The following is an 11,438-nucleotide window of genomic DNA, read 5'->3' as shown; positions in this document are numbered from 1 at the left end:
GTTCGTCATAGAACAGAGAGAGCAAGTGTGTGTGTGTGTGCGCGTGCATGCACGCTTGAGCACGAGAGAGCATGAGAGAGCGAGAGAGAGAGAGAGAGAGACAGAGGGGGAGAGAGAGAGAGACAAAAAGCCTATTGAAAATCTGAATCTTGAATTTCACACAAAAAGATAAAAATCCGCGGAAACAGAATTCTTACACGTCTCTCCAAAAAACACCACCACCATAGACAGTGAAACCCACACAGCACGCCGAGCACCAGAAAGGGCTGTTAGACGGATCATTTAAACTGGCTCCACATCTGATCAAAACAAACGCATCCTAGTCCTTAACAAATAACAGACTTCAAATCAGACACCACTATAAGAAATGGTGGGCGCAGAAAATTAGAGACGCCAGTAACATCCATATTACCTCACTCTCTAAGACACTCCCGCTTTAGAAGAGACAGGACATTCTGTAACTGCGTATGACAACCACCAGCGCGTTTTATAATCTCTCATTACCTTTAATCTCATACGTGACGCAGCTATAAAAACACGGGTACCCCATTAGGAGCTCATTTAAAGACAACTCTTGTATATGTTGCTGTTACAACTGCACACTTACCTGTTCTTAATTATCATAATAGTCATTATTATGACTTTAGTTAACTATGTTACTGTCTCCGTCTTCTGACAATGTTTTCTTTGACTCCATAAAGATATCACATCAGTGGAGTTTATTTGTTTGAGAGGGTGCTGTGGACCGTATGACAGAAAACGGTTTTGATTTGCTTTGGTTCTTTACTTTGTGGTTGAGAGCGCGTGAGGTTGATCTTGTAAAAGCCGTCATTCCTTGGGACCATATTGTGTGAGTCTTGTGTTTTTCCTGCCGTCAAAACTGACATGTTAAACGCCACTAATTAAACACTGCCTGTTGGAAAGGCGTCCGGTTGCCACGGCGACCAAACAAACGGAGACCTGCGTTTCCTCTTCTCCCACCCAGCGACACGTGATGAGAGGACAAACACTAGGCGTGGACTGGAAACTCACACACACACACACACACACACACACACGCACACACACACGAGCACGCGCGCACACACACACGCACACACACACACATTCTCGCCAACATACATTTTCTGTGGGTTCCATGGGAAAAGTGACAACACTGAGCTTCTACGTTTACTCAAAGTTCCTTCTGCTGTCCGTCAAAACAGACTGCCTTCTCCCATCTGTGCAGCATTAGTAACCTAATCGTTTGTACATTTCAAGTCAAAGACCTCAGTCGTTGTCTTTCTGTGCGGAGCAAGCGTGCGGTGGAAGAGGGAGAAATTCATGGAGAACTCGGTACCTTAGAGACAGGCTGGCCATTGGATGGGTGTGGAGGGTTTGGTTTGGGTGATTAAGGGACGTGCTGTGTGTTTCTGGGTGTGGGTGTTTCGGTAAAACCTGTGTGTCTGTGCGTGTGTGTGTGTGTGTGCGCGCGCAGTAGTAGGGGTGGTTTTGGTCCGTGTGGTTTATGTGTGTGTGTGTGTGTGTGTTTGCGTTTGAAGGTGAAATGAGCTCTCACAGGTCGTAATGTTGGTTCCATTTGGGGTCCAGAGTGTTCTTCACCGTGTCTGTAGAGTGACACTGACCAGAACCGTCCACCACCACCTTAGCAAACGGGTCGGGCAGACCTGGAACAAGGCGGGAGAGAAAGAGAGAGAGAGACCCATTTACATACCCCTACACACACACACACAAACATAGAAACAAACAAACACAAATGCATATAAACACAGAAATACTCAAACCCACATCCACACTGCAGGGGTGGGCGATACGGTCTAAAAATAATATCGCGATATTTTCAGACCTTTGGTCAATCTACAATACAGACACTGTTTTCATTATAGACATAACAGTCTGCGCTGTCTGCTCATGAATGAACAATGTCAGCTTTTCCATAAAAAAAAACTCTGTATTTTTCCCCCTCCAGTATAAACGATTCTCATCATGATGTTTCTAGAAAGTGCCGCGGCTAACATGATGTGATTTGGTCACTGATGGTTTGTCTGAGGTCGCTGAATAAAGATTAGCTTTCGCTACTTTTGGATAACCAAGTAGGAAAACAACAGAAAGCTGTACTCTGTTGAAAATGACATTGCTTTTGAATCAAACCATTTTCAGACTGTATTGTACTCTGTTGAACATGACATGCTTTTGAATCAAACCATTTTCAAACGGCTGCTCTGTTGGGTAAATCAATACACTGTCCAGCCCTGACTCGTCCCCGCCATAACACACACACACACACACACACACACACACAGAGGGAGTATTTACACAGCCTCTTAGTACTGGTATGGGAAAAACGGACTCTTTGGAAAGCACCTGTGTGAGTGGCCTTAACAAGCCGTTTCTGTGACAGCCGGACCCAAACAGTCCAAAACACGGAGGGAGAAAAACGCAGTGACACACACACACACACACACACACACACACACTCACACACACACACACACACACACACACACACACTCACGTGCCCTTCTCCCACCCTCCTCAAAAAATAGCTGTCCTTAAGCCAACCTACCCAGTGGCCCCTCCTGTCATTTCAACCCCATTTTGAACATCCTACTGCTTTTATTCTTCACTGTCCCACTCATGTACTCCTTTCTACACTCTCTGTTTAGCCATGAACCTCATTATCATCTACACCATCAGCAGCGTGTTGCATTTGTGTTGTAGAGCGTTTTCTAACCGCCAGTGGTGCCTTGACATGTAACATGTACGGTTTAGAGAGCCAAAACACTGTTCTGCTGGGTCCGGCTTTCTCGGCTAAGCTATCGCGGGTACAGTGGTATCATAGTAAACAGTTAGCTGAGCCTATAAACAGCTGGAGCTCTGTTTCTCTGGGCTGCAGGGACAGAGGTTTTGAGTGACAGCGGAGCGGTCGGCTCTTAATAGGCCGAGGGTTTTTCAATACCGCGTTCATCTGTTCTCTCTCTCCTCCCATGAGTCTCTCTCTCTCTCTCTCTCTCTCTCTCTCTCTCTGGCTCATTTGCTATATCTCCTCTCTCTCTCTGTCTCTCCCTGTCTTTCTCCCCCAGGGTTTATCTGATCCACTGTTACAGTGTAGCCAGAGAGAGAGCGTGTACACCAGAGAACGGGAGAGACAAAGAGAGTGTACCAGGGAGAGACAGAGAATAAGCAACTGAAGAGAAGGAGGGAGAGAGAGAGAGAGAGAGAAAGAGAGTGTCTGGCATCTACTGGAGTTTTATCTCCTAAAACTGACCCAAATTCAGTTTCTCTCATGGGTGATCTTATCTCCTGCTACACACGCTTGATGGTAGACAAGCCCAGACACACACAAACGCGCGCACGCACACACACACACACACACACACGCAAATCTGTGTCACACAAAGAGACAGAAACAGAACGCTCTCTGATAGAGTTTACTTACGAAAGAAGTCCTTCTTCGCCAGGTTTTTGGCGCAGAGCACTGCAAGAGACAGAGAGGGAAAATCACGTTATTCTCATGTTTCAGGACCATGACAGGACTTTGAATAAAAAAAAAAAGGGAAAAAATCTGATGTGAAACTGGTAGAGAATTTAAAGCAACACACATATACACAGAAACAAATATACACAGGAATATGAGGATTCAGATCTGAAGACAGAAACAGAACCAGAGAGCTCGGACACATTCGACAGCACCAAAGCCTGTGAACTGGATTTGGAGGACATTAGCATGTGAAAATGGGTCAGGAAATGTTTAAATTTCAGTTCAGACACATCCTGAGTTGTAGTTTCAAGAGCCTCATCTTGTATTCCCTGTAAGGTACACTTCATATCTTTGGTTCTGCTTTTTTTTTTTTAAAAAAAAAAGAAGTTTTGCCCGACATTAAAAAAAAGGGAGGCGGGAGAGAAGAAAGGGGGTAAAAAAAATGGCAATGAGGCTCAGAAAATGGCTGGTACATCATTTTAAATTTCAGAAGAGATCTGGTCTGAAAACACAGAGAATTCCTGAATTATTGAATTCAGTAAAGAGTGAGTTACACTTCAAGATAACGAGCGAAAACTGTTTTTTTTTATTTTTAGAGGTTTGAGTAAAGGTTTGAATGAGCTTTTACATCTGCCCTCCTACGAGTGACTGAGTCTTCATTCAGACCGCCAGGAGAAAAAGCCATTCACGACAGGAGCAGTTCCTCACACACGACAAGGCCGTGCGATGACCTTCCTTCGTTCACGACTAAACTCATCTCTCAGCAGACAGTTCTCCACAGGTACCTCGTACTTTAAGAGAATCTGACGGTACTTCGCACTTCAGCGCTCACGCATTCTCTCACACACACCTTTTGAGTATGATAGGATAAAGGATACTCAGAAGTCAGAACTGGGTCTGAGGTCAAATTGAGTAGACTGGATAAGTAGTCTGCTGTCTTAGCGTGGCAGACCAGACATGAGCAGAGGTCTAGAAGCCCGACGAGGAGATGAGTAGGGGTTCTAGAATAGACCGCTGGGTGCAGAATTCTAGAGCACATGAGCAGAATGAAAAGGAACAGAATGCAGCCCGGATAAAGAGCATTCCAGAACAAAAAGAACAAAATCAGGATAAGGAAGTGTTCTACAGCAGTCTGGAGACAAGATCTAAAATCTGCCACTGAAGCGCGCTCCACCACGCGGTAAAATTCACCCAGAAGCATCTTAAATACACAGCGCTGTCGAGAAAGGAGTGGAGGAGAGGGAAAAAAAAAAGGTTGTCAAAAAGATTGCGCATACAAAGCATAAAGGCTCCAGCCGACAGAGAGAAACCCGAGCTAGAGACAGACAAGGAGAGAAAACAGTGGATGTATGGGGGAGTTAGAGAGGAATGCTTGTGTGCAGGTGAGCTGCAGACTCTCTCTAGATTAGACAAACACTCAGAGACACACCTATGGCAGGGCGGGGGGGGGGGGGGGGGGGACTGCAGACCTCCACCATTCACTCTGCCTGCTCCATCACTACTGCTACCCCAGCTCCACTCACACGCAACCGCCTCACCCCCTTTTCAGTTCAGTTCTGCACGCGCACACACACACGTGCGCGCGCGCACACACACACACGCGCACACGCACACACACACACACACACACACACGCACACACACACACATACTTCTAGCGACTCCAGCCATTGATTTTCAGTCCTTGAATCACCTGTCAGTTTTCTTCTCACCTGCATGTTTCCCAAACAGCCAGGATGATGCAGGTCACACACTGAAACATTCGTGCTGCTCACATTGAGTACAGAAACAGGGTCGACTGGATGTCCAACCTTGGGAGGGGGAAGAGGGGAGACTGGGGGTGTTTGGGGGTGGGGGGTGGGGGGGGTGGGTACATGCTCGCTCCACAGACGAGGAAGAATTTCTTTCCGCAAACATCCCTGGGTATGTGTTACGTTCCAGTGAAACCCACCTCATTACTCAAACATCTGGTATGCATCTCTGCACGAGTGTGTATGCCAGTCCTGACAGACACACACACACACACACACACACACGCAGGCCCCTTAGAGAGGGCTCAACACCTTGCACCATTCCGAGCTCTCTTCATTAATTATTTACAGGCAGTGAATGGGGCACTCTTGTGGTGGGGGGGGGGGCACCAGGTGATAGGACCTTTGTGTTCCTACAATGTCTTTTCACCCATCCAATAGAGGCTAACGCACAGGGAGGTCTCTCTCCAACTCAGTTCAGCTCAAAAGAGAGCGAGAGAGAGAAGGAGACAGTGGGAGAGAGAAGGCTTGAAAGGGAGAGGGCGAGGGAGAGAGGGAAGGAGGTAGGAAGGAGACTTCAAAAACAAGCCAAATATTGTGACTGAAATGAAACCAGTTCATGAAGAATGCATAGGCCTAGATGTGTCGTTATTTTCACAGCTGCGACGGAGCAAGAGAAGCTCAGCTCACACAGACCGAAAAACACAGCGCTGCAGAGGCACGGAGAGAAAGAGAGAGAGAGAGAGAGAGAGAGAGAGAGAGAGAGAGAGAGAGAGGGGGGGGGGGGGAGAGGGGGAGGGGGAGAGAGAGAGAGAGAGAGAGAGAGAGGGAGAGAGGGGGGGGAGAGAAAGAGAGAAAGAGGAGAGAGAGGGGGGGAGAGGAGGGGGGGGGAGAGGGAGAGAGAGGGGGCGAGAGAGAGAGAGAGAGAGGGGGAGAGAGAGAGAAAGAGAGAGAGAGAGAGGGGGGGGGGGGGAGACAGAGAGGGAGAGAGGGAGGGGTGTAGAGAAGAAGATAAAAAAGCTTCTAAAACACATGTCAAATGAAAACAGGTTTACAGACTCAAGATGAGATTCAACACGTAATCATTACTTAACAGGTCAATACTCTCTTCCTTTAGCAACACACCGGGTTTACCCAATGCAACTGGTGCAAGATACGTCAAAAACTAAACCTTTCCATGTGAGAATTTGGCCTAGTGTAGGAAAACCTCAACCTCTGCAAGATACGTGTAAAAAAAACACAGAACTCCGAAAGCATTTATAAAATCCACCAAAAAAAAAAAAAAATCCACGAGATGATGTCAGGTGAGGTGGTAGTCTCAGAAGAAACCACGAGATACAGCCACGAATTACAGTTCACTAATCAGTGCACAAGAACTTCAACTGAAACCTATGGACCGAAAAGTGCACGGCAGGACAGCATCCTTATTCTGGAACTCACACAGTCCACTGAAATAAACTGAAGTTCAGGATTTGGTTTGAGGCTGCGCTGTGAGATTCCCATTTCTGCACCCTACACCTTAAAATTCCCATTTCTTCACATCTTAAGGTCCAAGACCCGGGAGCTGAAACTCCAGTTGATTCTAAATGATGCTGAGCATTCTAGTGGGTTCCAGCGTTAGGCTCCACGGCAACCTCTATGACGTCACAGTGCGCTTCATATTCGACTGTGTTAAACCCTTCTTACACAAAGGAGACATGAGGCGTGTTTGCTTTGGAACGGTTACAATCTTAAAAATATCTGTAAAAATAAAGTGTTGGCACATCGTTTTCAACACCATACCCATACCTGTTCCTGCCACGGTTTCACACCTTCCTGTGTGAACGCTACAGCCACCAGAGAGATGGCTATGAATAGTAGTTAAGATAAGCATACCTGTTTTCAACCGAAAGAAAGAAAGAAAGAAAGAAAGAAAAAAACACCCTTCAAAAAAGAACAAAAAAGGTTTCAGTTTTCAAGCCCCGTGACAGGTTAGGTGCTTATGACGGTAACCTCAGAGAAAAGCTCGCTGCCACGGGCGAATGTAATTAAGCCCGAGGCATACTCTCCATAGGAGACAGAGAACTGCTTCTACAGTCTCCATCTTATCCCACTGTATAATCTAAACACATACAAAGCATTTGGCAACATGCAACAGGCATCCACCCGCCTTGTCTGGAAAAGACATTAAAAAAAAAAAAAAAAAAGAGTCTGCACATAAGGTGCAGTCAGTTAAGATGCTCTGTTCAAACCGACGCTTTCCCAGGAGGCCGAGCGGCTAAATTTGGCCCGCGGCAGCGCAGAGCAGTGAGCGTCAGATAATGCGAGAGGGCTGGTCTTCGCCGGGAAGGGAGTGCCGTGGGTACACCAACACCCCCCCCCCCCCACCCCCCCCCGTGCCAACGTCCCCGCGGGCGTTCCCTTCATACGCCACGAAAAATAAAAAAACAAAACAAAAAGAAAGCCTGTATGGTGTCCTGCAAGGAGCTGGAGAGGGCGCGGAGAGACTGAATCACCTCCCCGCTCCGTTCCGCTTATGGGACTTTTCCATTCATTCACGTTTGGGGAAAAGCGCAAGGATGAGTCTGTGGAGATGTGGGTAAAGGGAATACCTAACTGGGGTGGAACCCCTCTAATGCCTGCCAAGTGCACAGAAGATGTGAGGATGGAGAAGGGACCAGAGGGTGAGAAATGGTGGGGGAGAGAGAGAGAGAGAGAGAGAGAACTGAATGCGGCAGGGGACAGAGTAGATAATAGAAAAAGAAAGAAGTGTATGAGTGAAGCGATACTGGGTAGAGCGAGATACTCTAACAAACTGAAACGAGAGAGAGAAGAGAACGGGATTGTGGGATGTTTATTTATGGGTTGTTAGTTATTGTCTCATGAGTGAGTCACTATAGAACGTTGGTCTGATTTTGAAAGAGAAACAGTTCCTCAAAAGGGCTCAGCCTTTAATACAGCCGAGCACCTTCCTCTCAATGACGCCAACACTTTCATTTGAAATGCTCCCTTCACACACACGTACACACAGACACACAACCGTGTGTAAGGCAAGTATGCCTGCGTTGACAACTGTGGCAGTACAATATGTCTTGTGAATTTTAATATATATTATAAGGACAAAGAGTGTGTGTAGACAGAGAGAGAGAGAGAGAGGAGGAGGAAGCCCATTAGACAGAGGCCAACTCAGGGCAGTCAAAACAAAATGGCAGCCAATTCAAATGGAGCGATTAATGAAACACCCACAGCGCTATTCTCTCTCTCTCTCTCCCTCCAGAATAGCGGTGAGAGGTTTCAGGCTAAAAGACCACACCGCAGGTCCACTTCTGCAAATGAAGCCCATTAGAGCCACGGTCCTGAGAGAAAAGGCATTACAGCCAATGAATCCTTATGGCTTCTCGACACTCTCTATCTCACTCAGTCCTGACAGTCAAAATGTTTAATGACATTTGGTTAAGCGACTGTCACTCTTCTAAACTGCCGAGAGAGAGAGAGAGAGAGAGAGAGAGACGAGTGGTTGGTGACTGGTGGGTTTTATGCGTAATGGGCCTGCGATGACAGGAGTCTTCCTACGCGCTGTAGGAAATGCACTTAAGGGCCGCGGTATTAAATCAGGCTTTTATTGGCTGCGGAGGTCACTTCCTCTCTTACCTTAACATTGTGGGCATACGTGCGTGACCTTTCCATCCTAATCTACTGACTGGTATGCACGCCGCCATGCTGACATATGGCTTTCCCTTACTCCTCTATACACAGACATGCTAGAGCTGGTTTTGAGCTGGTAACCCCAGGGAGGGAAGTCAGGTGTCACAGTGAGTGAACTGAGGGCTCAGAGAGATAGACCAATTGACGGAGAGTCTTCCCAGGTTCAGTGAGAAAGTTCTGCCTGCAGCATTGTCCTTCACTTACTCATTCCTGCTACTTAAAGACAGACAACACTCGTGTGTGTGCTGAAAATGGCTTGTACACAAACACACACACACACACAGAGGGCAGACAGGCTTGGGGCATTTGCACTTGAAGAGTATGATATTATTATTTAGGAAGTGAATTTGAATACTGCATTTCCATTTTCGCTTGCATCAAAACATCGGCTTGTGGGAACGCCGACATATGGGAACACACTGAGAGCGTTCTTGCCAAGATGACTGGGTTTCCACGGGAGGAATTTCTCCATAAAAAAAAAAAAAAAAAAAGGGCGATCATATGCAGAGACAAAAACAATACAGAGAAAATGCATCTGCAGAGTAACGTACAACCATTTCTCTCGTCTCTGGTCCCACTTCAAATCTGACATCACTTGTAACTAGTGTACTTACATGTTAACTCTAACAACCATGCAAGTAATGCCAATTATATTGAAAATATTCATAAGCCATTCCCAATATATTATGACGTGTATGGATGTACATGAGACAACACTATGATGACACTTACATACTTAAGAGTGATTCAAAACTATGTAATTATTAGTCACATTTACCCAATGTCCATTTACCAAAACTGCTTAAAGCAAATCTGTCTAAATCACTAGCAACCTTGTCTCTCTGGGTTTTTGCCTTGCATGCATGCTCTCTCTCTCTCTCTCTCTTTCTCTCTCTCTCTGGCTGGCTCCAGGTAGAAACATCCAAAAAAAAAAAAAAAATCCCCAAAACAAAGAAAACCTTATCTGTAGGTTGTCATGGTGATGGCAGGCAAGAGCCTGCATTTGTGAGAGAGGGTCCTCTGTGTGTGTGTGTGTGTGTGTTTCTTATTCTGCTTGCAATCCCACAGGACAAGCAGAAAATAGAGATTAGATCAGCTGAACTGAGGAGGACTGGGTGAGAACACACTGTAGCCAGTGTAAGTCACACCCAACCGCTCTACGACAGATCCCCGCCTTATAACGTAAAAACCATTCTCATCTCCCGCTTTTTCCTCTCTTAAACAAACGATGGACTTCCACTCGGACACAAAGTAAACCCGTATGAAAGATTAATTATGAATGTTCGCCTCTCACTTTTGGTTCGGAGTACACTGAAGACCCAGTAAAGAACATGACTCATCACAGTCCAACCGAGACGACAGTTTCGACCTCCGCTCTTATCAACCCAACAGAGAGCAAGTCCAGCGCAACTGCACCTGAGTCAACTCATTCATGGCTTGTCGAGGATGTGAGCTTGCATATTGAATTAGGTGTGATGGCCCTGGGTTAGAACAAACAAACAAACAATCTCCAGTCCAACAAGTCCCAAAGACAGGTGCTGAGGAACATGCTCCCAAGAACTGACGGTTGCTCTGGAAGGGAGCATGTTTATAACAGACGTAGGCCAGTGTTCTTTTGAAGAAATGCGCACCTTTGGAAAAAAAAAAAAAACAGCGCCGATTCAGCTTATGAGCGCCCAGCGGAGCCCCTGAATAAAAACCCGAGATGTGTTACGCTGGGACGGGACTAAAATCTTATGACAGAGGCGCGATAGCAACGGTGAACAACCAATCACAAGAGAGATTTAGTGGGTCCCAAATGGTAACCGCTTCAACTACGAACCACACGAATGTCACATGATTTAAGGATAGCCAATGAGTTAATTAGTGTTCATCAGCTCAGGTGAAGGAAGAATACATTGATTATTTGAATGCAGCGGGGTTCAGCAGACAACAAGGGCTGAAGGCTTTAGGTAATGAACATATCGTTGTTAATCACTGCAGTCAATACCAGTTACAACCGTTGCAGAAGGTGTTTGACAGTGAGTTATGAGCAAGGCATCTTGATAACCTTTCAAAAAAAAATTTTTTTTTTACCATTCTGCGAAAATCTTACAGCTCTTCTTTTTTGACAGCCTAGCGATAAAAGAGCCAATTCAGCAACGTGTGGTTCTAAGCCCTTATCAACCTACACGCCGAACCGGTATTTTCCCTTTCGAAGGTTCTCCGCACATAAACGCAGACCTGACAGCCCTGAATGGATGGTGTCGTTCTTGAAATGTAATTTATCCAAAACGCCCCCCACCCCCCCCCACCCCCCCGCTGGCTCGGATCGGAATGGGCTCTGCTCTGCTCTGCCATCCGTCTGCTTACGATACCTCAGGTTAGGTTCGTTTATGGGGCACGACAGAGGAGAGAAACGGGGCGAGCGCGGAGGGTAATATGTCACCGCTGAGGCGTTAAGGACTCTCTGGGGTGTCATACACCTGTTATTGGATTCAGTTTGCAGCCTGCACACACACACAATGATATGTTGCGAAGTT

The 11,438-nt window shown here is 46.4% G+C and overlaps 1 protein-coding gene across 1 annotated transcript in view; it reads right to left on the bottom strand.

The window, feature by feature from the left end:
* The window catches only part of smurf2 (SMAD specific E3 ubiquitin protein ligase 2), a 51,741-nt gene that overhangs the window by 25,570 nt on the left and 14,733 nt on the right, over positions 1 to 11,438 (bottom strand). The window contains exons 2-3 of the mRNA XM_030793404.1: positions 3,440 to 3,478; positions 1,559 to 1,667 (exon numbers count right to left, since the gene is read on the bottom strand). Coding sequence (XP_030649264.1) covers positions 1,559 to 1,667; positions 3,440 to 3,478 — 148 coding nt within the window. The remainder of the gene's footprint in view (positions 1 to 1,558; positions 1,668 to 3,439; positions 3,479 to 11,438) is intronic.

This window comes from Chanos chanos, chromosome 16 (genome assembly GCF_902362185.1).
Source record: "Chanos chanos chromosome 16, fChaCha1.1, whole genome shotgun sequence".
NCBI classification, from domain to species: domain Eukaryota; kingdom Metazoa; phylum Chordata; class Actinopteri; order Gonorynchiformes; family Chanidae; genus Chanos; species Chanos chanos.
The sequence above is the reverse complement of the archived record's forward strand: the minus strand, read 5'-3'. Positions and strand labels throughout refer to the sequence as shown.